This window comes from Mugil cephalus, chromosome 23 (genome assembly GCF_022458985.1).
Source record: "Mugil cephalus isolate CIBA_MC_2020 chromosome 23, CIBA_Mcephalus_1.1, whole genome shotgun sequence".
NCBI lineage: Eukaryota > Metazoa > Chordata > Actinopteri > Mugiliformes > Mugilidae > Mugil > Mugil cephalus.
In genome coordinates, this window is record NC_061792.1 from 6753508 (window position 1) to 6781483 (window position 27976).

Here is a 27976-nt window from a genome sequence, read left to right on the forward strand (position 1 = left end):
TGATTGATGGTTCGCTACAAAGCCGGCCGCGTCCTCGCCGGGAAAGGAGCATTAGTATTGATCAGCGTGTTGCTTTTGTACCAAGTCAAGTACAAATCCAAGAAGCAGCTGCTTCCATTCTGGCTGGGCGGACCGGCTGACCTCATCACTGGGTCGATAAACACACACACACACGCATAAAAAAAAAGAAAAAAAAACTTGCAGAAAATCTCCAGCTGGGAAAAAATAAACCTCAACGTCATCGCACGAAAGAGTAAATCATTGTTTCTCAAGCTTTGTCTTGAAAGACGGACTTTTTATTTGTGGTGAGGTGAAACCACGGATTGTACTGAAATGGAAGGGGTGGAGCTTATGACCTATAGAACCCTTCATGGCCTACGTCACTGTGATGTCACAGCGTTAGCTGGAGGCAAAACAATGTCACTGTCAACTGGGAAAATGTCGTCTTCCTGTAATTTTGGGGCCAAAACCAAAGCAAACTTGAAATTTTATCACATACCAGCCACTGCCAGTTGTAGACAACTTTGACTGAAATAACGTCAAGTTAAGTATCGTTTAGAGGATTATTGATACATGCTAATGCTAACAGCAAGCTAACGCAACATTAGTTGTATGTTTCAGGGGTGTCCCAGCATAAGTTGCATTTACTACGTTAACCTCCACAGTGGTTCCACTTCTTGTAATTTGTTGGAAAGGCTTCACTTGATGAAGACAGACCAGACCTTGTCCCCTCTATGTCCATCCAGTGAGTGAGAGTGTAGTTGTCGGTGAGTCAACATTATAAAATAACACTCACGGTCTCGGAGAGTGAGCGTATTAGTGTATTCTCTATAAAATATGCGTTTTCCTCGTCCATTCTTGCCAGAACACTCAGTGGAAATATGATAACTGGCATTTACAGGCTGTAGTGTTTGAGAGGTTTTGCCTCCAGTTAAGCCCCGCCCTTCGAGAAACGTGAAGGGGTCTATGCTGCAGCTGGTCACCAGGGGGAGCTCTACTTGTTTTGGCTTCACGTTCGAGGAGCGGTTCCGCCGTCCGTCTTTACACAGTCTATGGGTCAAAACCAGCTCTCTTTACGAGTTGTAACAAAGGTAAATGACCTTCTACCGTCCCTCACAGACTCCTTAAGCCACCAACACACACACACACACACACACACACACTGAAGTCTGGTTGTGATTGCAAGGAGCTGATCTCCTCTCCTCAGTGGGATTCTCCACGGTCCGTGCAGCGAGCACTCAGCTCTGGAAAAACCACACATGGTGGGAATTATGGAATAGTGCTGCGTCAGGAATGTTCCCACGATGGCCAGTGAGTGGGATCTGATGGAGGTCTGGTAATGTAACACACACGCACACACACACACACACACACACACACACGTAGTTACATGATGAAACGACTCTCGCGTTAGCCCGCAGTTGGACCGGCTCCTCTCGATGAAAGCAACGTGAAAAGAAATCAACGCGTTCGAGTCTTATCGGTAGCACAGCTTGATCGCGGCTTAAAGGCAGAAGCCTCGGTTCTCGTTTGAAGCGTTTTGCTCCAGTAATCTCTCAGCGGGGTGGGGGCACCAATAGTAATATGCCAGTGACCCTCCTCGGCGCTTCAGAAATGGTCAGATCACAATTTACTGGCGGTGTGGCACGTGGGCCAAAAAAAGCGATCACCAGAGAGATTAGCAAGCTACTAAGCCACAAACTTAACCCAGAGACTCAATAGTCAATAGAGGCTTGCTCACAGGGGCCGCCAGGGTATTAGTCAACGAGATTTGGCAAGAGGCAGTGGGCACACACGCACACACAGCGTTATTTTGTGAGATTAAGCTCGCAGGTTTGAGTAACTGTCGAGGGATTCTCTCGCAAAAAAATAACCGAAAAATGTGTCAATCCAGTTCTAGCCCAGCGAGCGCGGCTGTTTTCTCTGGCTGGGTTCTCTCTGCGTTGTAGGTCACTGCAGTTCTCCAGATTCCTTCGGTGTCCTACTTGAACCCTGACGTTAAAAAAAAAAGAAAGGGAAGAAAAAGGAAAGCGGAGCAGCCCGCCAGCGTCAGCGCGTACAGTATAATGCAAAGCACGAGAAGCGAAAAAGAAGGGAGACTTTGAGACCAGACGTTGGCGGAGGAAAACAGGGGATGATCTCAGTGTTTCCAAGCCGTCCTATTTCATATGACATCAGCTGCACTCGAGAATGTTTTACTGGTTCCCATAAACCGCTCTACTGTCCTTACGCTACTTCTTTCCTCACAGGTGCTCCTTTACTTCCTGAAGCCTTTTTAACTATTTGAGTATTTGACTAGCCGCCTTCCTAAAAGACACAAACTGGGATAGGTTTTATGACTTCAGACGAGTGTGAGCTGAAAGATCAGAGCGGAGAAAGTGGGCTACAGTGCATATTTGATGACAAAGCGAGTCGTTTCAGTCCCAGTTTCTGGTGTAGCGCTAGTCAGCGGTATAAACTAAACACATTTGGAGACATTTAAAGCAGGAGTCTTCAACGTTTCTCAGGTCAAGGATCCTCAAACTGATATAGAGATTAAGTAGGGTCCCCCCTACCTACTATATGTGTTCTATATTAAACCTTAGCCTAGTGCTACTTATAAATACACATTTTTATTATCCTTTTCCATTAAGTATTAAAACATCCCTAGACCCTTTACGAAAATATGCTGAATTCATGTTAATGTGTATTTAAAGAAATGTAAATTTGTGTAGGGAAAATTTTTAAAAAATGTATAAAAAATGTCCAATCAACCAAACATTTTGCGGCCCCTCCTGTATGATTTAAAAAAATATAACCAGTGCAACTGTTTTTGCTTTCACTTCTTGCACGTAGCGCGATCATCCAATTGGGTTTCGTGACTTATTTTTATTATCGACTCCTGCGCTACCATTGCATAGCAAACACGCAAAAATGACGCCAACCGAGGAGACGCCGCCGTACTACTTCAGAGTATTTCCCCGTGGCTACTTCCTTCTCCGACAGTCCCATAACTCCGCCGCTGTTAGTGTTTTCCAAGTGGTAAATAAAACCAAATCCTCGGCGGATTTCGCTGGAATGCGACCCGGAGGTCAATGGTTAGAAAGCAACTGTACGAGCACACGGTTTCTCTAAACAAGAGGTCAAGGAGCAGGCGCGTCACAGCCGGGCGAGGAGGAGGAGGACGAGGAGGACGAGGAGGCAGCAGGGTTTGGGCAGTCTGAACGAGGTGTTTTTCTGCATGTGTTTCCGTACACTGGAGAAACTGAAAGAAAAAACAAAAAGGCAAACAAACACATCGAGCCCGCCCGCACGCACACGAGCGCGCAGGCACGCAAGCGGCTGCCGCGGCTTCATGAGAACAGAGTGAACTCTTGATTCGGCGGAGCCGTGCTGATGTTTATCCCCGGCTGTAAAGAAACGATCCGCTGCGAGTGGCCCCCTTTTTTTTTTGCATTTCATTCATTTGACGGTGCACGGGGAAAGCAATGCACTAAGACGGAAATAAATTCACCTTCCGCGCGCCGTCCCGCGGATCACGCATCAGGCCCTGTCAATAATACGCAGCCCGCACATGCACATTTCCCCTGAGTTGGCACTTTGTGCGCTCTTAATGCCGCTCTCTGCGGACCGCCCGTGCTAACCCCTAACCATCTTGTGAAGCCAAAGAGCCATTATCCGTCTTCTAAAGGCTGTCCGTCCGCGCAGACAAGGCCGCCCCATCCATCAAAGCCGCCCCAACAACCTGTGGCGCAGCTTCAGCCGTAGATTACGCGGCGGGGAGAAAGAAAGTAAATATCATAAATCACCTCCTCCGCGCTCCGCCCTCTGACTGATGCTGGAACTCTACCCGGGGTGAAATTACATTTTCCAATCCTTGGATGTTCAGATCAGGTTCGGGGCTGATTACCCAGCTGCGCGAAGCTTAACTTTTACAGACGAAGCCCACAAGAAACGCAGCGTGGGGCCCTCGAGCCGGGGGGGACGGTCTCAGGTGTTGATCATGAAGACTGCATGACTAACTGTGTGACAGCAATCATGACAGAACGCTTCACAAAAGATCCAATTTTAAATGGTGGTGGGGGGGTTGGGGGGGGGCTTACTTCCTGTCATGCGGATGAAACAGACCATCTGCAGTACAGTAGAGGAGGAGTAGACGGGGAGAGTGGCAGCGAGAATCAGCCACCTGCCATTGTCAAAGTCACCGTGATTAATAGCTGCCTAAGCTGCTTAAACACACTGTTGGGAGGACAGAGGTAGCGACAAAGTGGCAATTATTGGATGAACAATACAGCACACTAAACATATATCATAGCAGATCTGTTAAACACACACACACACACACATATATATATGTTAAAAAACGTGTCTGCCCCTTTATATTTTCTACCGTGCCCTGCGACGACACGGGAAAAGATCTGTCACAAAAGAAGCAGAGTTTAGTTTCCCGGCGCAACAAAACACTCTGCCGTATCACGTCGCTTCTTCTCGCTGCATGTGAACCACTAAAGAGCGTAACTCCCACCAGGACTGACCCGCACTATAAAAAAAAAAAGCAACTGCAATCGCCCATCTGCACACACCGGAGCCACCAATTGTAGGTCAAACCGGAGAGAAGATGCCCTCTTTATGCCCGCTCAAATCAGCGGTGCGGTGGAGGCTGCAACTCGCTTCAGAGAGTTCTAGACGAGCCTCCGAACGCACGTGAAAAGGCCAACAGGAAAAGCCGCGCACTATCTGGAACCGCGAGCAGGCCACGGACGCCGGGGTCCGCCGTTTGCCTTTGTTTGCAAATGGCAGGGGCAGCTGCCACCAAAGGTCAGCAAAATGTTACCAGAACAAGGCCCCATAGAGGCCCGGGAGCACGTGCCTCCTGTGACACGGAGGGGACGACACACCCAACCCGGAGCGCAGCACTCTCGCCTCGCATTTTCCCACAGCGTCGTCGCGTTTGCCGCGAGAGACGCAGCTGGTGGCCGCGTCCGAGCCGCGGCTGACATCGTTGGAAATATCGGGTTACTCCCTCCCCTCCAGCTCTTCCATCGGCCTGTTTGAAGTCCTCTTCCCCCCCCGCTTCGCCCACCTGCACCCCCCGGCCGTAACACAACCTGGGTAAACTTACACCAACCATCATCGCCGCTGCCCCCGCCGGCTTCGACGCTGGAGCTTTTGTGCAGTGAAGCCTCGTGCCCAGGGATATGGGTTGATGGGTGGGAGCTAGACAGGGCCTCCCAAAAAAAAAAAAAAAATAGTGCTGACAGACGTACGGACCAAAAGATGTGCACCAACAAACCAAGAATAGCTTTCAAATCCATCTCCTCCAACGAATGCAGCCACTGGAGATCAGGCCTCAAGCCAAAAATTTCTTAGACAACTGGTTTTCTCATCTAATCAACTACATCCAAGGGAAATCAAGCAAAAAAAAAAAAAATATATATATATATATATATATGAAAAGGAGCAGAAGAAGAAGACGATTTCCTTCCACTTTTGGCAAAAAGAAATAAAAATGTTTCTGGTTATGTCTTTTAGACGAGGAGCTGATGTTTCCTCCAAAACATATAGGCTGCTCTCCCAAGGTTCTCTTTAAATAACCCAGAGAAAAAAAAGCAACCAGTAAAAGAAAAAAGAAAAAAACTTGCATATGCTTTTAAACAGGGGCAGTGAAATGACACGGTACTTTCTAACACATGTTTTACCTCTCTGGCTGGAAATGTAATCCATGACTGGACTTTTTATGACTCAGCTACTACATAGCCTCAACAGCGTGTCTTGAGGACTGTTAGACAAACCGAGTGAATGTCTCGTGTGCTGTCCTCGAGAAAAAAATGAAAAAAAAGGTTCTACCTCAAGAAACCAAAAACTTTGAGTCCTAGGACCTGTTTGTATTTCTATCGTGGTCTCAGGACAATTAAACCTACTTAGTAAATGTCTTGTATGCTGTCCTAGAAAAAAAAACATGGTTCTACCTCAAGAAACCAAGAACTTTCAGTCCCAGGAACTTATTTCAGGAAACTACAAGGTCCCTTCAGACTTGTTTGCATTTCCATTGTGGTTTAAGGACTATTAAACCTACTGAGTAAATGTCTTGTATACTGTCCTAAAACAAACACAGTTCTACCTCAAGAAACCAAGAACTCTTAGTCCAAGGAACTTATTTCAGGGAACTACAAGGTCTCTTCAGACTTGTTTGCATTTTCATTGTGGTCTCGGGACTATTAAAGAAAGAAAAAACAAAAACAAAACACAGTTCTACCTCAAGACACCAAGAACTTTCAGGGAACTAAAAGGCCCCATCAGACGTGCGGTTGTTTGCATCTCCACTATGCTCTCAAGACTCGCAAAGATTAGTGAGATGAGTGACCAAAATGCTTAAGTAATAATGATCATTTTACTACTGTGAAGACTGAGCATAAGAAAAAATATGAGAACTGTCAGATATGTTCAGCGATTCAAGGTTCCCCTGCAAAGTTCCTGTTCTTTCTGAAAGTAGAAGCTTCAAGCTCTTACTTTTTAGAGTTAAAATAACTTGAACCTTGAACCTGGCCCCTGCTGCAGAAATGCACACTGAAAGAGTTCCTAGTCCCGGGGCAAAGTACATGTGGTGGAAAAATGTCTTTATGTCATTCTGTTGTGCAATTGCACCATTGACGAGCTGCTTGACATGAATAACAATTAAAAGGGCACTTGTCGAACGAAAATTTTCCAATGTTTGCCACACCTACAACAAACATGTATGACTCTGGGGGCGATGATGAGCCAAACAAAGTTGCCTCTCACATCAGAGAGAGAGCAAACATTTTTTCAGACCTTTCATTTCACATAACCAGCTCGTAATTAAATTCTTCAGAAACACATAATGGGAGACAGCACGAGAGGCCCGGCCACAGTTGACAATGCCCAAAGGATCGCTGCGTTTTCCAGATGCGTTTTGGGCACCGTTCACTTCAGTTTTGTCCCGTGTTATCTGACATGGCAGTGGGCGATTCTAAGCTGCTGCCATTTTCCTCTCACGCAAAACCAAAAAAAAAAAAAAAAACACATCTTAAAGGCAGCTGTCTGAGGGGGAGGCAACCAGAAGGCCAGCAGTTATTTTCAACCCATTAACTGCACTGTAAGCGAAGGGGTCGCATTGTTGCTGCACTGTCTCCATGCCCCGAATAATGTGCTTCTAGTCTTTGTGGATGCAAATCAAGCGTGCCTTAAGGACACAGACGGTCCATTATAATGCCACTGTGGGGAATAAAGGCTGAGCCAAGTGGCTGCTAAGTGGCTTTTTTGGAGTGGGGGGGGGAGGAGGGGGGAGAAAATGCAGTTTGTTTTGCTGCCCTTAAATTAAAGAGATACAGTGAAAGCAAAGGAAAGAGAATGGGTTTAATGGGTAAAAAATGCAGAGCCAGACAGACGGAGGCATGGTGAGCAGCTCCTCTCCAAATGACCTTTGAACCCCACGGTCAGTGCAGGGTCATCATCTTTCCAGTGTTAATGTCTGACTGCAGAAGGAAGCATAGTTTAGCCTCAACGGAGGGACTTTTTTTTTTTCCTTGCAGTTGTTTTGGAAGCTGTGGCCATAATCATACACCCAACATATGAGGCGTTTACTGACCCCTGCGTAATTTCTAAGACACGGGCTACGGTGGATGCTAGCACTAAATTGGGGATAGCCACTGGTCAAAACCGGCGACGCCTGCCAACAAAGAGGGGGTTAAAGCAGCGCTCATGGTCTGCAGTGAGGAGGCAGCTGATAATGAGCTCAGCCCAGCCACGAAAACACACACTGCTCGTTAAAACACGGGGTTTTAAAACGCGCACAACGCAGCGTTTTGTGAATAACTCGGCGAGATATAAACATTAGCGCGACAGCACCATCGGCCATTAGCCTCCTGCTGCTAAAACAGGGTGGAGACTGGCATCTTTTCTCTTCAGCTGGACGCAGAGGAGGAAAACCGGCCTGGAAAATAACTCCAGCGAGAGAGAGAAAAAAAAACAGCCTGACACCAAAACTAACACACACGCAACGACAAAACAAAAAAACAAATAAATAAATAAAAACGGGAGCTCGTATTCAATTGTCACTCCCATGACACCGTTTTCCCAGTCGGCCCAGAACGCTACACAATCCCCTTTCTCCCCCAAGAAAAGAGACCGTTCAATGGCCGCATAAAGGGGGGAGAGCACACACAGAGCCCCAAATACAAACACCCTGCCACTCCTTACCAAACAAGCATTTTTTTTTTTTTTTTAATTTTTTTCCCAACAACAGCTGTGTTTCTAATAAATGCCTCCGGTCCCTTTTAGAGGACACAGTCTAGGGTGGGCTGCCAACTGTTTATAGCACAATAACGTGACACTGGGGCTATTTGTGATTTATACGCGGCCTCTATTGCTAAAGAGGCAGAGAATTAAAAATGTAAAGGGAAATTTTTTTTTACTTACAGTGAAATGGGAGTCACAAAGAAGGTCCTCTCCTCTGCTGTGTGTTCTCTCCAAAGGGAGCAAATATCCCTGCCCTCAGGAGGGGTGGGGGGAGAAGAAGAAACTCCCGGTATGATATGTCTAAGTATCTATTTAAAAAAAAGCAGGAATCTAGTTTTTAAAAAAGTGCCCTCATGTTTTCACACGTTGCCTCGTCCGCGCTTACAATCCACAAACCTATTCCCTTTTCCATTCTTCTCTCCCGGAGCTGCCGGAGACACGCTGCGCGTCTCCGTCGTTTCCTGTCCAGCCCAGGATCCGACGCCGCCTTCACGGCCTGTGGGAAACCAAAATTCCTAAAATAGAGTCGGTAAAGAATGACTTAGCTAAAAGAAATATTTATATATATAATAATAATTAAAATAAAAAAGGCTGAAAAGAAAAGAGGAAATGCACCTAATTTTGACCAAGTAGGACGCTCGCTTTATTGATGTATCAGTGTAAGTCTTCATTTATGCATTTTGTACGTAAAACATCTAATATTTTTTATTACAAACGGTAAAGTTGACTGGAAAAGCATTGAAGGCAACATTAGCATCAACAAGCTATTTCCCACATTTAGGTTATTATTATTATTATTATTATCATTATCATTATTATTACTACTACTACTACTACTATCATATTGATAACAACAACAATAATAATATGATTAAAAAGGTGTTAAGTAAAAGCAAAGTAAAGCGACCACATAAATCCACCAGACAAAAAGGACATGCTCCAGATTATGAGATTATCATTATCCATATGGACACACGGCATTACAAGCCGCTCAATCCCCCCTCGTTCATTTTCTAAGTAAGAACAACGGTTAGAAAAAAAAAAGAAATAGATAAAAATAAAAAAATAAAAACAGAGATAATCCTACGTGTTGCCACAAAAACATAAATATTTTCCTGTTTATATGAGATATGAACTCCAACTGAAGCAAAGCGAAACGTCAATTTAATCAAATTATGATTTTTTTTTTCCTATCTTGTCCTAACAGGAAACCGCAAGCTGATAAAACTTAATGCTTTACCGCCCCCTATTGGGCCCGACAACGAACTTCAAGCTCATTGTTGGGACACACGCACGCACTTTAAAACTTTGGGTATTTGTTTAATATTCAGTGGAAGGTATTTACCGTCTCCCTGTTCGGTGCAGAGAGCTGCTTTTCTTTCAAACCAGAGTGTGTGATCCGCTGTTTGCACATGTGCCTCACTCCGTGACTCACAGGGCGTAGAGACAGTTTCTTATTCACCTCTTCTCAAGGTAGTTTCTCGGTCTTTCTCAGTTTTTCCTGCAATGACTTTTTTTTTTTTTTTTTTTTTTTTTTTTCTTTTTGGGTTGGCAGAAATGTGAGTTCAGATCAGGTCGGTGTGTGCTGCTGCTGCCGGTGCACTATGTTCAGTACACACACACATGGTACACAAGGTCTTCGAACTTTCGGCCACCTCCCAAAAATTTTTGTTTTTGTTTTGTTTCTAGGCAAATTTTTGCTCTTCGGTGACAGTGATTTTTTTTTTCTTTACTTATTTTAACAAAAAAAATGTACTTGTGATTGGGAGTGTTGGGTTGGGGGATTGGGTGATAACAGTTTTGCATCAAAAGCAGAAAAATCTGTCAATGTCATCGGTTTGTGTAATATCTGTGCCACCTCAGCAGAAAAGCAAAGATATTTTTTATCGCCGTATAAGGATCTTTCGTTTCTTTTGTGTCAACTCCATGTGATTTGTTTCCTCCTCATGCTCCGATTCTCTGTGTCCCTCCACAAACACACATTTTGTATTTTACTGTTAAGCTCTGCGCGTCTCCAACGTTACACGCAGCGTCGTTTATTCTTATTCTTATTGCACACCTGTTTCATTCTCTGTCAATTCCTTTCTTTGAAGTGTATGCATTTCGTAGACACTTCATGAGTTTTCTTTAGGTCTTGATGCACACGCACACACACAAAAAAATGTTCAATCAATGGGGGAGAAAAAAAGCAAAAATCAGCACATAACTTCCTTACAATAAATTCGCGAAAGGTCACCCACTCCGGGAGTGAGCGGAAACATAAGAGGAGGAGGTGTTCTTTCTTTTGTGTGTGTGTGTGTCACAGGATGTTTTCACTAAAAGAGGCATTCGTGCGTGAGCCTCAGTCGGTGCAGCATCGTGGGAGCTCCTCAATCAGGGCCGGGGCAGCGACGCGGACGATGAGAACACGTGCGTGGAGCCGCGCTTGTTGGCACCGGGAGTAACGGGCTCGGGTCCCCCTCTGCAGCGTCACAGTACAGTCGCGGCACAGCGCAGTCGCCCCGCGTGGTCCTGCTTGTGGTCGATCCCTGGTTGCGGGGCGGGTGGGGTGGGAGAGAGGCCCTCGGGTGATGCGGTTGGGGCGCCGCTCTGCTGGAGGCACGTTCACACGCTCGGCGCGACGATGAGAGCCTGCTGGATGCTCGTGGTCCTCCTGGGATGCAGGTTTTCTGGCGCGACTCCGTCTAACTGCGTCGTCTTCCCCTCCGACGGTAAGCCACTGTCCGCGTCACGTTACTATCACGCAGCGTTTAAAACAGAAAGTAATTTGCTGGAATTGCAATTATTATTGACTTATAAAGCTTAAAACAAGTATATGCAAATGTTTTGCAAATGTATTTAAAGCAGATATTACTTTACTTACTTTACGCATTTACGTGCGTAAAATTCTTTTTTTTTATCTTGGGAATATTTTGGTGCTTAACAATAATTCTGCGTATTCAAATAAACCCAAGATGAAGGATGTCAAAATAACACAGGGGTGGGCAGCAGGGCTTGGTTTCAACGCAAAGCGTGCACGCATACACCCTGCCTCGTGAGGCTGACTCAAGTATGCCGCTCAAAAAGTATTTTCTTTTTTTGTGTGTGTGTTGTTTTTCGTGAAATGAAGCGAGTCTGGCCGAAAGAGGTGAATGTGATCACCCGCGCTGATATCAAACGGATTCCATGCGGGGGCGGAGTTTGCTCTGAAATGTCAAAGTTTCAGCGCCCGAAGTGCACTTCAGGAGAATCGAGTGGAAATAAATGTTTGCAGGAGTTGTAGCTGCTCAGAGCAATTTCCTCTGCAAAGGTGTGGGTTACGGGCAAAGGCGCATCTGGCACCCTGTTTCACTTTGTTGCACTTGATGTATCCTGTAAGGCAAATGTCACGTTATCTGCTGAGATGTCACATCATGTAAAAATAAAACCTCATAAAGATGTCACTTTTTTAAAAAATTTTTACTTATTTATTTTTTCCCAGAGCCGCTGAATTTCCGCAGCGTTCCCGCCAACGGCAACCTGTCCGTGCCGTGCCCGAACACAACCACAACCGATTTCACAGAGGGGACCTTTACACTCTACCGGGGCCTGGATGTGATTTACAACGTACAACATAAATGCGACTCGGGAAAATGCGTAAAGACGCACAACTTGTCAGATGTGACACTGGACATTAACGAACGGGATGAGATTGTGGGTTTCATCGTTTCTGGAGACAAAGTCAGAAACCTCACATCTTACAAATGCATAGCTACGAAAACGTACCCTCCACCCCTTCAACATTTATTTGCTGGGGGCATTGTAGCTCTTAAGGAAGGTAAACATTTAAAGAGAGGGAGAGATTTTGAGGCATGTTTATCTTTTTCATTCACTCCCCAAAAACAAAACGTTCTGCTTCTTCCAGGGCGCAGCTCCGCGTGCAATACAGACAACAGTACACAACAACCTCATCAGAGGACCATAGAACGGGCTGAAATATTTCTGTGGATGTGGATTACAGCGGTTGTGCTTCTCAGCGCCTACAGCCTCATCGTCACCATCCTTGCACTGGTTATCTGGGTAAGATGTGAAGAGAAGGTTTGACGCGAGGAGCTTCTGGCAAATTTGACTGTTTGGATTCAGGAGAAAGGATTATTAACCAGAATTTCTAGACATTTCTGGCTTCACATCTCAGAATACACAGAGAATATCTAAATAGATACATTTATTGTGTTATTTAGCATCAATAGTTTCTAATATCAACATCTGATCCTGTTTAAAGAAAATTTTGCCACTTATGGTGTTACTCAAGGATCATGTCTGGGGCTCCAGAAATGTGGCAAAAAATCAAGTCTCCTCTAAATAAATGTTGTCTGTGTGTGCATTTTTAAAACTTTTTTTTTTAATGTATCCAACAGTCTTCTGTCATAATGAAAAACTTTGACAATTACACCAATCAGCCACAACATTATGACCACTGACAGGAGGAGAAAATGAACATTTAAACCATCTTGTGACAATTCAATGTTTTGCTGGGAAACTTTTGGACCTGGCATTCATTCGTGTGGATGTTACTTAGACATGTAGATGATCCAGAGTGCCCTTCCCCTCATCTCAACTCATAGTTCGGTCCTATGAGTTCCCCACTAACAACATTCTCCGATGAGTCAGAACTGTTTTGTAAGAACAAGGTCAAACTGTTGTGCCTGATTGGTGTGTACGAGCCAGGGATATGCCTGCAGTCTAAAGTCAGTTGCTCACTTCCCTTCTCCGTGTGTCTTGCAGTCCAAACTGAAGTCGGCAGACAACCAGAGTGACTACATGAACACCAAACCCCGACCGTCTAGGGAGCGCAGGAAGAAAGGGATCCAGAATCCTATACCACGATACGTGTGACGGACTGCTCGCTCCTTATGGGATCATTTGCACAGCTCTCCCCCTTCGAGGCCCGACAAAAAAAAACAAAACAAAAAAAATGACGGGGCATCGTCGTAGTAGCTTATTCTGAACAGAACATTATTGTGAGCGAGGTCTGGGGTTTGTTTTGTCTGCGTATTGTCATGTCAGCAGTTGTTTTGTGTAGCAGTTCCTTCTTTACAATAAAAATACTCAAGCATCTGGTTTTGCTCACTTCCTGTTTCACTTTGCATGTCTCTCTCTATCTCTCACACACACACACACATGGATGTGCACTGGCAACCCCTTTTTTTGCGGTCGAAACAGAAGGTGGTGTCAACTGAGGGGATTTAACCACATGTAAAGGGCGGTAAATCAGTGGATGAGAGTGGCCGCAGTTACATGGCCCTGCAAACACTACCGCACAAGCGATGAAAACGTGAAGCAATCCAGTCACAAGTTTGCAGAGTGGCATTTTGCAGAGGTTGAGGAGATAGGAGCAGCGAACGCTTCAAACAATAACAACCTGCACCGTTTCCTGCACCACCCTCCCCCCACCGTCCATGTTTTTTCGTTCCTTCACACTGCTAACTGCAGATGTTAGCAGCTTCAAAGGGACTCCACCTTTACCTCGCTCACCTTGCAGTTTCTGTGCAGTCACTGCAAGCGCTCACGCTGGTTTCATTGGTTTCATTCAGTAGCGTGGTCTCGGCTAACACCCGCCACAGGCGTCATGTACGCGAACACCTTGTTTTTGTTTGGTCTCCTGCAGCAGTTACAGGACCTTCGTCTTCCCACAACCCACTGAAGAAGATCAAACATTGAAGCTTTTATCAACAGGATTCATGCTAAAAAAAAAAAAAAGTAGCCAGAAGCCAGAGTCACTGAAATAGTTTAATACATCTGTTCATTTTTGATTACAAAGCAAGGCTCCTTTCAACGTGGACTCCAAGTCTTTAAGATCCCAGCTGCTCCACTTCAGGTTTGAGATCTGATGCGCGGCGTTCTGGAAATATCCGCTCCCACAGGAAATCTGCCGCGCTTTCTTCAGACACAGACTTCAGATCCTGCTCCGTTATCTGGGAGACGAGATTGGGATCGTGAGCGGTTCGCCCTCATCGAGACAGACATCGTGAATTTCAATTGCGCAAATTTCTTTCTCGATGAAGGATCAAAAAAAAGCTTTGGCGCTGAAATGACGCAGACAACGTTCCGCTTCAAACTAATTCTAGTAATTGCCCAAAAACATAAAGGCATGCCTAGCAATTTGGGAGCGAACAGATATCCAATCTCACCAGGACAGGAGTGTATCCCAAGATCTTCAGATGCCGAATCTTCGTGGCCAGATGACCGCGGGGAGTGGACGTTCCGGAGCAAAAACCAGAGGGCGGGACGTAAATCGCCGCAATTCTAGGACATCGAGAAAATGGTTTTGTCAGCTTAAAAAAAAAAAGGTCAAAATTTGAATACAGTAACAGACTCAACGCGGCGAAAGCAGAGGTTGGCTTAGAAGAACATCGTTGGTAGACCAAAATCTGAATAGACAGGCGAGATTGTGGCTTTATTGAAACACAGTGTCTGACTTCCTCTGACACACAATATAACTACGGGTGTGATGTGTAGAGTTTGCATTTTCGGGGTTTGACACATGTTCTTGAGAACTGTTTTAAATTCTGCTCGAAAGGCCGAAACCATGAATTTCATTAGATTGTGTTAGATGCTGTTGAAAAGGGAAGTGTATCATGTTTCATGTGTTTAAATGTTAATTAGGAGACACCACCAAGGAAAAACGCACATACTAACGTTTTATCCAAACTATTAAAAGTTAATAATAAAGCACATGTTCAATACACATGTAGTTTATTAATACAGATGTGACTTTGTAGCTTTATCCTTCCCACCCTCCGAACCAAAATCATTCTCAAGCACGTAATTTGAAAACTCCACCCTAAACCTTTCGCAATCTTGTGGCGCAGCTAACGTTTTCCTGTCTCAGGAACTTAAACATGTCGAAGCTGGGATGTGAAGTGAGCCGGAGCCAGAACATGTCAGTGTTTGACGTCAGCGAACATGACACGCATGCATCGAATAAAAAAAAAAAAAAAAGAGCAGTGGAAATAAAACAGCAGATTTGCTCAGACTGAGTCTGGTGACGTTCTCGCCCACAGGCCCGCGGACGATACCTTACCTTTGGCTGCTCTCTGCTGGAGAACACCCGTCTCCTGCGCTCGCTTCAGTCTCAGAGCTCCGGTTTGTCAGAGGTTTCGTTATGACGCCGTCTGAGAGTCAACACACAAGAAAAAAAACACGGGTGCTCCCTTACATCATTGTCCTAAAGCTGGAACAGAATATTTACAGATACGAAGAATCTGCCTTTACCTACGAGGTAGAACCGCTCCACCACCACCATTTCCTGCAGCGTCGCACGAGCCTGATCGTGCAAAGCGCCCTGCAGGAACTGCAAGACGCGGGAGCTGACGGACGGATTGCCCGGCGAGAGGTCCCCCAGCAGAGACGCGGGGACGCTCAAGGGCCGAGGGAGCTGGGGACGGTCGATGCGGAGGCACAAGTCCACCGTCTGAAACATCCGGTCGCGGCCCCGGAAATTGGACGCTGAGGAGGAACGAGGAAACGGAAGTCACGGGGGGGGGGGTCAGGTCGCCGGGCCGCTGCGACGAGCGGGTTTCGTCGTCTTACCTGCGAGCTGCTCCAACGCGCCGCTCTGCAGGAGCTGCTCCAGCGGCGCAGAGGGGAAGTGGCCCAGCAGACAGAGGCAGTAAACGGCCTTCAACAGCTCAAAGCCAGACATCTTGGGCAGATAGGAGTCCAGGACCTGGCTGAGGCTATCCAGAAACCTGGAGGAGAAATTAACCCAATAAGGACATCAAAGCTACAAGCATGAATGATTTGGGCTACAATTATATTGCAGTTTGAAACCCTTTTTCCACTTGTAGAGAGACGGGAGAACAAAAGTGTTAAGAAAAGAGTGGGACTGGTGGGAAACCAGATCCTAAAGGAGACAATAAAGACGATGACCGATTCTAAATGAGAAGGTTAAAAGGGAGATGTCACAGACTGGCGAACGTGTGACGTACTGTTGCCTCCGATGCTGCAGGTCGTAGTTGAGAGAGGAGTACACCTTGAGGACACAGAGGAGGTTTTTTAGCGTGAGGGCCTCCGGGTTGGCGATCACTTTCTCGGAAAAGGCCTCCATTAAAGCGGTGGGACAGAAGTTGAGGTGATCGTACAAAAAGAGGAAGAGGACCAGCTGGAGAGAGAGGACGGGGGGGAAAAAATGCATTAGCAGCTCAGGGGTGAAGGCAAAGGTCAAAACCAGAGTAGGGCTGGGTGGTATACCGGTCCGAATAGCGGACACGGTTTCCATTTTCAATGTAGCTCTTCTTCTGCGTCACTGTGAGGTGTGGTGAAGACGGAAAGGTCCAAAAAACGAAGCGGCGGATCAAAGGCCAAAAAAGGTGCCGTGTCGGTTGTTTGGGTTTTTTTTTTTTTTTCAGGGTGACCAGACGTCACCAGATACCGGCAGAACTTTTGAAAAATGCCGTGATGTACGTTTTTGGTCATACCGCCCAGCCCTAAATCAGACATCCAAGATTCTCGATTGGCTTAGTGAAGGTAGTCGAAGGCAGCACCTGCTTGTTGGTCCAAACGTCTATCGTTGAAGCGACGTGGTCGGAAATGCCGTTCAGCAGGTCCGCGTCTCTGTAGAGCAGCTCCTTGCAGGACTGCAGAAGCCTAAACATCGTGTTGAAGGGGACTCCATTGAGGTTCTCTGCAAGAGATATTTGGAGGGAACGGGCACGTTAAACGACATGTTTCATTCAAATCATTCTGCGCTGACGACCGAAAAAAAATAAAGTTTTCGCTTGTGGTTTCACCTAGTATCTTTGTACTGCAGAAAGACAGCAGCGGCTTGGAGTAGAAGCCCGTCGAAGCCATGGTGGAGAACATGTGTTGGGCGTTGGTAACGCTGAACTGCTCCGTCATCGAGAGGGCCTTTCTCTGGAAGAAGTGCAGACAGAACAATGGGCAACGTAGAACGGATTCAGCGCAGGAAATCGATGACCACGATTAACGATTAACCTCACAGACCTGGATGATAATTCATAAACTGACCTCTAGTGCCCGTTTGAGGTCCGGCGGGACATCTTTCCCGAGCAGACAAATCATCGTCTGGAGAGAAAACACGTTCTTGATGGTCGGAAGGCGGGTCTTGACAATCAGTCTAAGATAAAGTGACAACAAACATCGCTTTAGAATCAGCTGAAAAGTCCCTGAAGTCCGTTTGATTTGTCTTTTGACGGATCGTACTTCACGCCTTCCTTAAGTGTATTAACACTGGGGGAGTCCTCCAATTGATCCAAACAGGTGGCTAAGATGGACAGGTTCTTCTCATCGAAGTCGTTCAGTCTCTCCTGCGTGAGGAGGAAACATACGCGCGAACAATGACGTTAAAACGAAGGAACAGAAAGGAAGGAAAAAGCTTTCGCTTGTCAGACGCTTGCCTACCTGGCAAGCTCGAAGAAAAGTCTGGATCACGCGGCTCTTCTCGGGCACGCCCAGGCCGATCATGCTGAGGAGGGAGTAGGTCATGTCGCTGATGCGCATGCCCCCCACCAACTTCATGGCCTTCTGCAGGAACGCGTCGAGGGCCGGGTGCTCAAACATCAGCCGCAGCTCGTGGCGCCGCTGCTCCTCCGTCATCTTCTTCGTGGTGGTCCACATGCGGTCCAGGCAGTTGCTGACCTCCCGGAACGTCGGCGGGAGCTGAGTGGCGAGGTCCAGCACGTCCGACGGGGAGCCGCACGAGGGCAGCTGCGACAGCAAAGGGGACGCCTTCCATGCGGCCACGCGGTCACTGTTTGCAGGTGAATAAGAGAGGCGCTTGCTCTCTTCCAGTTCATCGCTGCTACTAAAGCCATTTGAGTAGAACCTCGCCGGACTGACAACGCTCTTAGAAGATATGTTCTGGCTCTGCGTTGAGGCCCAGATGTGACACAACCGCCGCCTGGGAGAAGATGAGTCCTGGACCGATGTGGTCCCCAGGAAACCACGCTGTTGCCATGGAAAGCTGCGGCTGCAAACGCGCATGCCCCATCTCACGGCCTCTTCTGTCATCCACAAAGACATGGTTGGCGGATATATCTGACACTAAAATGGAAAGGGATTTAAATAAAACGCTTGAATACCCTGGCTTGTTTCCGCATTGACCCTGTGTGGCGCAAATGGCTTCTCACTAAAGCCAAATTTAGATAAGTTTGGAGACAACAGAAAGGAATGGCGATTATCTCGTGGCGTTATTTATCTGGAGGATTCCTCTTAACATTATTGGATACGAAAGCTGTTCATATGTGCAGGATTTTATACAAAATGATTAATATTAGGACTAACGTTACACTCCTAACAAGGTCAACAAACCGCTTCCTTCGAGCTATGCTAACACTAGCTAGTATTAACGCCTCATACTTTACTAGTAGAGCCGCTACACATTTCCCTCCTTAACTAACGCATTGTTCTTGCCAAACCACGTTAAACCGATGAGACGGCATTGTTCACTGAAGATGCTTTCTCCTATATTACACTATACATCTTAACTCTCCGGGTCCGGTTAGCTCTCTCACACGCTGTTTGATGTCCTGTCCGTTGCCATATTGTGTCCCCCTCGCAACACGTACCCCACGAGATGTGAAAAGCAATGAAATAAAGCTTATTTTCGAATATAACATGATTAAAATACGAAATATCAATTCAGAGCTATGACATTTTAGGTGGGCTTATTTTGTTTGTTGTTATTTGTTCTCTTTATTTTATTGTGCCTTCTTGAAGGCTTTTTACCCTGCAGCACTGTAGCACTTTCCACTTGTGTTTTTATGTATTGTTTTCATGTTTTGTTTTTATATATTGTCTTCTGGCTTTGTTGTTAAGTATTTTTTGTACCGTTCGGTTATTTTAAAAGGCTATACAAATAAAATTTGATTGATAGACATTTTAAAATGCCGAATCTTTGCTTCCGGCGTTTGCCACACGGACTTAAATATGCGTGGGACACCTGGTTTCCTAGCAACGAACGCTTTCCGCACAAAATGGCAAAATTTGTGCTTGCCGGTAAGTTTTAGTTGTTTATCTTCTAATATATGGTGCTCCCACCTCCCCCGGACAATTTAAAGTTTATATTACTTGAATCCTTTCAGGAAAAACTGACTGCCCTCATTACGCCAAAGCGGAACTTTTAGCAGACACTCTGCAGCGAGCTTTGCCGGACTTCAGTACCCATAAGATCTCTATCCTCCCAGAGGAATGGAAGGTACTTCTCTTGAAATTATTATATATTCATGTAACACTCACAGCCATATCAGCATGATTTGTATTTGCACAGGAATGGCTGGAGGCTACATGCAAAAGAAATGGCTGGAAACACGAGCACTCCCCTTTGGTTTGGAGGGAGCTGGTGGACCAAGGGGGCAAAGGGATGATCTTAGGGGGCTTCAGTGACTTCCTGGAGCACTGCCAGGTATGCATGGATGGCGCCTCTCCATCAAAGTGAGCTTCAAAGCATGGACACGTCTTCACGCGTCTTGCAGGAATACTACGGCGTCACATCGGACATGTCCACGGAGGTGATGCTGAGCGTTGCGGCGGAGAACCTGGAGGCCAAGGTGAACCTCATCGAGGAGGAGCGGCGCCGCGTCAGCCTCATCCGCCCTCTGCGCATATGGATCACCGGGTGGGTTTGTCTGGAGGATGAGCGGGGCCCCACGCGTGAACGTGTCTCAGCTGACGGGTTTGTCTTTCCCAGCGCTCTCAGCCCGACGTCCCACATCCTGATCCCCAGCCTGCTTTCGCCCGAGACCTTCCCCGGCGTCTCTGCCATCAGCCTCCACCTGCTGGACGTGGAGGGGAGCGAGGAGGAACTGCAGGGGATGAGGATGGAGACCGAGGACCTGGCGCCCAGTATGCTCCACCAGGTACCACCTGGCAACGTTTTGATTGCTTTATCAGAAAGAAAAAGAACTAACTAAATGTATCCACAGGTGACGGTTCACACAGGTGTGGAGCAAGCCTTCTTAGAGGCAGGCATCATCCTCCTGCTGGACGACGGCGCAGTTAAATGCAACAACGAGGAGGAGAAGAAGAAGAAAGTGAAGGGAATATCCGAGCGGTACAGAGAGTACGGGCAGCTGATCGACACGAGGGCCAAGAAGGACGTGAAGGTGGTGGTGTGCGGCGACGCCTTTGTCAACCTGAGATGCTCACTCCTCATGAGCAATGCAGCCTCAATTGACAACTGTCAATTCGTCGCCACGGCAACTCAGCTGGAGAATGAAGCCAGGGCTGTGATTGCAAAGAAGATGAAAGTCAGAGCATCGGGTACAGTCCGTGGATTACTTGATTGTATTTTCATTGCTCTCCCGCACTTTAAAATTATTTTTTTCCCACTGTTCTCTAAGATATTACAGATGTCATTGTGTGGGGGAACATCAGCGGTAGTTTCTACATTGACCTGCAGAGGGCGAAAGTTTTCAACTACGACGGGCCAATCAAGGGACCTGGTTTATTTTCCCAGTCACTCCTAAAGGTTTTTCATGACAGGTCTGTTACAATAACACACTATGTAATCACAAAAAAAAAAGAAAAAAAAAAAACATGTGGACATTTGTTCTTCTTATTGGTCAACTCCACCCATGTGACTCCGTGTCAGTCTAAACAAACATGATAAGAAGTTCTGGCCTGCCGTCAAACAACAACACAATCTTGTTGTGACTTCACTGCTTCACTGTGCAAATGCCGATTGCACAATGTGACCCGGCAATTTGCCTACCTCGATTGAAACCAGCCCGTGCTTTGATATTCCAAAAAAAAAAAAAAAAAAAAGCAATAGCCTCATTCTCCTTTCCAGGAATTGGTTGGAAACAGACTTGCAGCACTTGGTGCGCAGTCAGCGTGTTGATGTGACTTCAAAGACGGGCCGAGCGGCTGCCACGTCGGCCGCAAACGGGATCCTCACCGTCCTGAAGGCCTGGAGCGGCACCGGCGACCCACAGGAGATCCGGTCTGTGGGCGTGTCCTGCCCAGGTTAGGACCGAGACACTGCAACATTTTTTTTTTATTAAAGGTTTTTAAGCTCTATATTGAAATCTGATCCTCTATTTTAGGTCATTTCAGTGTCCCAGACAGCGTCACCCTCTCAGTTCCAGTCACCTTTATGGATGGGAAATGGCGCGTGGCGTCTGACGTGACCGTCCGGGACGAGCTTAAGGAGAGACTTCAGGTTTCTTTCAGTGAACTGCAGCAGGTGTGTCCGGTTTCAGGGCAACACGTTGCACAATGATTCATAGCAACACATCACAGCGTTCGCAGTGCCAACAGTATTTTTTGTTTTTTTTTCTCCCCCCTCTTTCCCAGGAGAAAGATCTCGGCTCAGAGGCGGCTTGAATGACCACATCTCAATCGCGTCCGTTTCAGTTTGTTCTTTTATTCTTTTACTTTCACAAGTGAAGTCGCAGTTTTTTTTTTTTATTCCCACCAGTTTTAATGACAGTTTTAAAGTCTCGCCCGGCGTGGTGAAAAATCATCTGTAGCAGTTATAGTTTTTAAGACGTAAAAGATCAAACTGAGTACTTTATGGAAAAAGGAGAAATTAGAAAATATATTCCTTTTTTTTTTCTTAAAATTGTACAGTTGGATAAGTGCCTTTTTTTTTATAGTTCAAGAAGCAGTATTTTAAGCATAAAACACAAATACCATACACAAACTAGTCTGTTAATGCCGTTCTCTAAATCTGATGTTCTCGCTCGCCACCGTTTACAGTTAAGGACACGTCGAAACTTTTACTACCCACCTCGGTAATAAAATATCACACAAACTGAACACGATGGTCTCGTTTAACCTGAAACAAACAGATTTTTTTTGTTTTTTTTGTTTGTTTTTTTTTTTTGCCTCTCACAAATTGTGCAGTACTTTGTCGGCAGACAAGGAGAACTTGAACAGAGTGCTGTTTTTACATGCAGAATATACACTTCTTTTTGCATTTCTACACTATACACAAGGAGGCATTGACTGGAAAAAGAAACAAAAAAAGAAAAAAAAGAAAGGTTAGTACAAATACAGTGCACTACGACAAGTCGGGGGAAACAGACAGGTAATTTCCGCGGTGTTACGTTTCACTTTGTACAACCCACCCCTGAGATTCGGATGCCGAGTGGTTTACAAAAGTGAATTTTATTTTTGTGTTTTTTTGAATTTTTTTGAATTTTTTCCCATACGGTCGAGCGCGGTTGCCAGATCCGAGCGGTTTCGCCCCCGAACCGGACGTGAAAATATTACCCCCACCCCCTCCCTCCCCCACCAGCTTTGCGGAAACGGAAGAGTGAGCCGGAATACGTGCGTGACGCGTGGCATGCATGAACCTGTCGTGGCACAGAGGAGGTCGCTCGGTAAATACGCGCGCCCCAGCGATGACTGCACGCGCGCAGATAGCGGGGATGCACCGATTTATCAGCGCGGGACAATATTTGCGTTGCCAGGGTGCTGTTGACCTGAAACACAGTGACACGAGGGTGGCAGTTGTGGACGGTGTATTTCGAACCAAGTGGCTTTTTTTTGTTTTTTTGATTTTTTTTGTTTTTTTGAAGGGGAATAACGCAAATAACGACAAAATAAATAGATAATAACTGAGAATGGTTAGATTGGTGTTTTAAGTATGGGCGAGAATTACGCAATCAGTGCATCCCACAATCACATATGGATGTTATGAAATTAAATTCTACTCACAAATCAAAAAAAATTCAAAAAAAAAAAAAAAACGAGGCGTCCATCGCAGAGTGGAACTTATTTTTTTTTGTTTTTCTTGCCAAACGAAAGTCACTTGCGGGTGAAGATCTGCTAGCTGTCAACATCCAGTGATGTCAAAGATTCCATTTTCAGGCAACAAGTGAAAACCCACCAATGACCGAATGCTTTTCTTCTTCTTCTTCTTCTTTCCCCCCAAGAACAAAGAGGGGAATCGGTGTCGGTTCGCTTGTCCAACTCTGGGAATATGCAACTAAAATTTCAACCTGACCAGTGTCATCGATAAAACGCTTACAATCATTCCGGGTGACTTATAGGGATAAAAAAAAATGTACTTTCAAACTGCCCCTCAGCTTAATTAATAATCAACTGACCATTAAATTAAATAATTTATAGAATATATTAATAGATAATATATAATCCGACGTCTCCGCTCTTCATGACACCATCTAGATAAACCTCCGAGCGAAAGGTTCAGGCGATCAGCCAACATCAAGGCATCATTATTGTGTTTAAACAGGTTTGTCTGAGGATTATTATCATGTCAACCTGCTCTGAACCTGCTCTCACTGAAGACTGAACAGAGCTCTGTAACGTGAGCCTTTAACGGCTAAATGTGTCTCAACCATCTGCCTCGCTTTCACCAACCGACAGTATTAAACGCCACTCTCGTATAACTAACGTAGATATATATATATATTTATATTTATATAGCGGTATGTATGAATATAATGTAGTTTTAAGGTAAAAAATAAAAACAGTTGAAGTTGGGGACCAGGGGAGTCCACGGGGCGGCTATGACTGTGGTTGATGATGAGGAGGAGGAGGAGGTGGAGGTGTGGCTGGAGCTCCTCCCGCCGCCTGTCTGTCAGAGCTGAGGTCCAGACCCTCGTCCAATTGCTCCAGTTCACTTTGGTCCAAAAGCTCAAAGTCCTCTTCCTCGGTCGGAACTAGTGTGTCGTCGCCGGCGCCGCTTCCCGCCGCGACCGCGTCGTCTTCGTCGCATCCCAGCGCCCCCGGTGTAGTAGTAGTAGTGTTAGCGGAGGTGTCGGCGGGCGGGGCGGGCGTCTCCAGGGCGCCCGGTGGGGTTTCGGTGGGGAGGAACTCAGCCAGGGAGGGGTCCTCGCCCGCTTCGCTGGACCGCAGCAGGGCCGAGAGAGTGTTCTGCACCACGGTGGATATGGCCGTGCTCACTATCTCCTCGCTCAAAGCCTCCAGGGAGCGCTGGGCGCCCTGGGCGACCGCCGCCGCCGCCGCCGCCTCCTTCCCGTCCCCCTCCTGCCTCCCCTCCGCCTCCTCCCGCGCGTCCGGGTCGGGGAGCAGCAGCGGCGGCACCGCCGCCGCCGCCCCCCCTGCCCCAGGCGGTCGCCCGTGTCCGTTGAAATGAGTGTTCACGAAGTGGAGGGGGGACGCCAGGTGCTGGATGAGGAGGCTGGCGGGGCTCAGCGGCTCGCCCTCCGACTGGGCGCCCTGCGCCTGGGCCCCGTCCCCCTGGTTGTGGCCTCGCACGGGGAACGGGAAGAGGCTGTGCTCGATGGACGGGAACTCCTCGACCGAGGGGAACTCCGGGAGATCCCGCAGGTAGGCCTCGTCCGGGTCGCTGTGGAAACTCTGCTGATCCAAGTCTGTGGCGGAAATGAGCGTATTTTTTAGAAAGTGTAGCAGGAAACCAGAATATAGCACGCAGTCAAGCTTGAAAAAAGTCGTAGGGAATGCGTTGGAACCAGTAAAGCGTGACAAAACACAGCTGCCGTTTAGTTTCACACTTCAATACCGTTTCCTGCTGGGTGTTTTTCTAGCGTATCAAATATGTAACCAGCTATTACAGCACTTTAAGTTAATATTCAACTTGTTTTATAGTGGAATGTGAGTAACCCAGAAAGCTACGCAAAAACATTGTTATGTTTGCACGTATGAAACAGAGTAAATGCTAATGTTTTGTAGTACGGCTTCCATTTACCTTCAGAGACGTCGGTGAGCTGAGGAGTGGTGGCTCTGGACACCGAGAAGCCTCCGCTCTCCAGTATGGACGCCTCTTCGTCCGACAGCTCCGAGTCTGTGATGGCCATGGCCAGAGCTGTAGTCTTCACATCCACCTGAGAAAAAGACAGAGTTCAGTATTCTTGAGTGTGCACCGTTCCCCGCGAGTACTTGGCATCCACCAGTGTTACGTAACCACGGAATGTGGAAGTACTTGAAAGATCGTCCATTCACAAAATCCCGCATGCACAAAGCTCATCACAACATCTCCTCTAGCGACGTTACAGGTCTAAAGCTACACTGGGCGTTCGTACCGTCGGAGCGAAGCAGGACAGCTCCTCCTCGCTCTCGCTCTCCGTCTCCGCTCTGGGCTCGTCCCCTTCCTCCACCTCCTTCTTCACCTCTGTCGCGGACACAAAGCCACACCGTTAGCGCGCCGCCCCCGGAGAAGGACGCGCGTGTTATGCAAGTGGAGCGGCCGGTACAAAGAAAGGTGCGACATGTTCTACGGAGCGATGGGGGGGAATGTGTGTGTGTGTGTGTGTGTGTGTGTGGGGGGGGGGGGGGGGTGATGCTGGGAATCCCGACGCCGCTTCCGCGACACTCACTCCTCTTGTCGTGCTTGCGGTGCTCGGTGTCCCCTTTCATGCTGTAGTCCAGTTTCATCAGGATCGGCTCCAGGCCCGTGTACATGCGCTGGATCAGTTCGTGGTACACCACCAGCGGCCACAGCAGCACGCTCAGCACTGAAAAGAGCACGCGCGCACATTTACGCTTCACAGCTCAAGTTCACATCGTTTTCACACGTCAACACTGGGTCTTTTCTTAAAATTCAGTCGTGCTCCCCCCCTGCTACTCTCACCCACCGCCACCACCACCACCACCCTCCCTCCCTCCCTCTCCCTGCCATGACAACCGGCCAATTTATGTGCCGTCTCTATGCTAATTAAGCACGCGGTGACTCACCAATTATATAGGAGATCATGATTCCCGGTACGTAATGTCCAACCACGGCAAGTACAAAACAACCACAGCACATCATCACACAGAACTGTGAAACAGAGAGAGAGCAGGTTATGGAAGGAGAGAAAAAAGAGGAGAAGACATCCTCGCCGGTGTGCGGCGCGAAGAGGGTCTAAAAGTGACGCCCACCGCTGCGGGAGCCGCCTTTTACGATTCATACGCAATTAATTATTAACGGTTAGGCACGCCAACAACGTTTAGCGTTTGAAACTTCACAATGACGCCGTCTGCATCGAGCGTTACCTTGCCGTGGTTCTGCCGCTTGTACTGCAGCATCTCCTGCAGGTACAGGCAGTAGGTCAGGTAGCTCTCGGCCAGGTGGTGGCTGAGCTCGGGGATGCTGAGCAGACGCTGCTCGCCGCTCATCGTTTCGCTGCGCGCACAAGAAGAAGAAGAACACAGACATCCACACTTAAAAACACTCACAGGGTGCGGCTGAATGCGACCAAACCCGAAGCCAGAAGTAAGTGATAATCACGGTTTGAGTGCGGCGTGAGGCGAATCACAGCACAGACTGTGTGTTTGCAGGGAATTAAGACACATAAGTACACACTACGCACCTCTGCACGGGCCGAGCCTCTGCGTGTTGGACTTGCAGGGGAGGAGGAAAAAAACACGCAGTTAGCAACAGATCATCAGATTATGTCACAGCATGAAAAGCAGACAAAAATGTGCATGAAAGAATATATCAGGTCACGTCTGACGCGACGACAACACGAAGCAATCACACGGTGCGCATGGGAGTGATCTTTCTGGGGAAAACTTTAATATAAAAAATTTAACGTTAGCCTTCTTCGAAGAGACTCGGATAACTCAAGGAAAGCTACAGGAAATCTTTCCCGCCTCAAGTCATCCGTCTCTTCTCATCTGTATGTGACAGATGACACTCTGGCCTTTTTTTTCTCTTTTTTTATACACATTTGCACAATTGCACATCCATTTAATTTCACAGCAATTTTATTTTATTTTTTTCCACTTATTTTATAACTCCTTGCAAATATTGTGCATTTGGTATATTGCGTTTTTATATATATATTATGCACAGTGTTGCTGCTGCAGCTATGAAAACTCCCAGTTAGGGATGAATAAAGCATCTATATATCTATTTATCTATGGTCTTACCAGTAATGATGGGCAACTTGGGCTTCCACCTCTCCAGGAGCATGAGTCCCAGCAGGGACACGCTCAACAGGAACAGAGGCCGCAGGGAGGTGGAGGACAGGAGCCTGCGGGGACACGTCAACAATACAAACACGGTGAATATATCTAAGCTACTTCCTAATAACAGCCCTAATGCCCGGCGGGCCTTAATATCAGCTGCTCTGGCTGAGGCACTGACAGCTGGTTAACAAGGCCCGGGCTACTCAGCAACTCCAATTCGACACGAATACGCTTTCATGAGGGGTAACAACTTAAAATAACTTCTGTCGTCCATTTAAAGAGCTTAAATATTCCCAACAGACCCGGCGCCACATTTGCCGAGCGAAAAAACGTGAAGTTAAAACCGGTTTGCTACGTTAGCACGAGGCTAAAGACGTGGGATTAGTTAACTTCGCTCGTGATATCCTCGCTGACATTAGCCAGCTAGCCCACGACACGCTTCAAAACAACCTTCTTTCTTTTCTTTTTCTTTTTTTATCTGTCCGTGATAAGACACTCCACATACCAGAATAATGTGTTGAGTGTCAGGGCGACAGAGATGCTGTACAGCGGCCTCTCCCAGACCAGCAGCCTCTGCACCCACAGCAGCAGGGGCTCATACTGCCACAGCCAAGCCTGAAGACGCTCCCGCAGGCGGACGAGCTCCGGGTTCCCGTCCCCGCACACCTGCTCCGAAGACCCGGCGGGGAACAGAGACTCCAGGCCGACCGAGGAGGAGGTAGCCGAGGGGCGTCTACTGGCCTCCTCTCCGCTAGCCATGTTTCCCCCACTTTGTTGTGTTGTTTTGGAGATCACGGGGGTATATGGATCAGCGTCAAGTATGGTGGACTTTGGTAACTTCCGGCGGGGACTTTCAAGATAAAATGGATCAACGTAGCGCAACGAGCACAACAACAAAACAAACAAAATAAAAAAA

The 27976-nt window shown here is 47.1% G+C and overlaps 5 protein-coding genes across 12 annotated transcripts in view; 2 read left to right on the top strand and 3 right to left on the bottom strand.

Moving 5' to 3' along the window:
• The window catches only part of raph1b (Ras association (RalGDS/AF-6) and pleckstrin homology domains 1b), a 35169-nt gene extending 25367 nt beyond the window's left edge, over positions 1–9802 (bottom strand). For 2 of the 5 annotated variants that reach the window (XM_047576126.1, XM_047576124.1), the window contains exons 1-2: positions 9581–9802; positions 8416–8750 (exon numbers count right to left, since the gene is read on the bottom strand). The gene's annotated coding sequence lies outside the window, so the exon portion shown is untranslated. The remainder of the gene's footprint in view (positions 1–8415; positions 8751–9580) is intronic. The other 3 variants (XM_047576129.1, XM_047576127.1, XM_047576125.1) reach the window with 2 other exon arrangements.
• A 667-nt stretch (positions 9803–10469) lies between these two features.
• Positions 10470–13311, top strand: LOC125000611. 2 transcript variants are annotated; one of them, XM_047576147.1, is made up of 5 exons: positions 10470–10946; positions 11345–11524; positions 11696–12031; positions 12119–12273; positions 12979–13311. In XM_047576147.1, the coding sequence occupies exons 2-5, from the start codon at positions 11479–11481 to the stop codon at positions 13087–13089; spliced, it is 648 nt and encodes a 215-aa protein (XP_047432103.1). In that variant the 5' UTR covers positions 10470–10946; positions 11345–11478; the 3' UTR covers positions 13090–13311. The 2 variants fall into 2 exon arrangements, with proteins under 2 accessions (XP_047432103.1, XP_047432101.1); XM_047576145.1 differs by lacking the exon at positions 11345–11524 and having other exon boundaries at positions 10489–10946.
• Positions 13312–13965: 654 nt separating this feature from the next.
• On the bottom strand, positions 13966–18738 carry fastkd2 (FAST kinase domains 2). The gene is made up of 11 exons (XM_047576131.1): positions 17617–18738; positions 17419–17522; positions 17224–17332; positions 16986–17109; positions 16740–16879; positions 16185–16357; positions 15787–15944; positions 15469–15702; positions 15278–15368; positions 14385–14499; positions 13966–14168 (listed from the first exon to the last, which is right to left on the bottom strand). The coding sequence occupies exons 1-11, from the start codon at positions 18235–18237 to the stop codon at positions 14046–14048; spliced, it is 1992 nt and encodes a 663-aa protein (XP_047432087.1). The 5' UTR covers positions 18238–18738; the 3' UTR covers positions 13966–14045.
• Positions 18739–18950: 212 nt separating this feature from the next.
• mdh1b (malate dehydrogenase 1B, NAD (soluble)) lies at positions 18951–22742 on the top strand. 3 transcript variants are annotated; one of them, XM_047576134.1, is made up of 9 exons: positions 18951–19212; positions 19299–19411; positions 19484–19618; positions 19689–20072; positions 20139–20475; positions 20556–20697; positions 21005–21180; positions 21261–21400; positions 21511–22742. In XM_047576134.1, exons 1-9 carry the CDS (start codon positions 19101–19103, stop codon positions 21538–21540), a joined length of 1569 nt encoding a protein of 522 aa, XP_047432090.1. In that variant the 5' UTR covers positions 18951–19100; the 3' UTR covers positions 21541–22742. The 3 variants fall into 3 exon arrangements, with proteins under 3 accessions (XP_047432090.1, XP_047432091.1, XP_047432089.1); XM_047576135.1 differs by having other exon boundaries at positions 19689–19831; positions 19904–20072; positions 21261–22742; XM_047576133.1 differs by having other exon boundaries at positions 21261–22742.
• retreg2 (reticulophagy regulator family member 2) lies at positions 21561–27892 on the bottom strand. The gene is made up of 9 exons (XM_047576132.1): positions 27566–27892; positions 27022–27125; positions 26460–26490; positions 26143–26272; positions 25843–25927; positions 25485–25622; positions 25191–25279; positions 24857–24992; positions 21561–24521 (listed from the first exon to the last, which is right to left on the bottom strand). The coding sequence occupies exons 1-9, from the start codon at positions 27817–27819 to the stop codon at positions 23692–23694; spliced, it is 1797 nt and encodes a 598-aa protein (XP_047432088.1). The 5' UTR covers positions 27820–27892; the 3' UTR covers positions 21561–23691.
• Between the last annotated feature and the right edge of the window lie 84 nt (positions 27893–27976).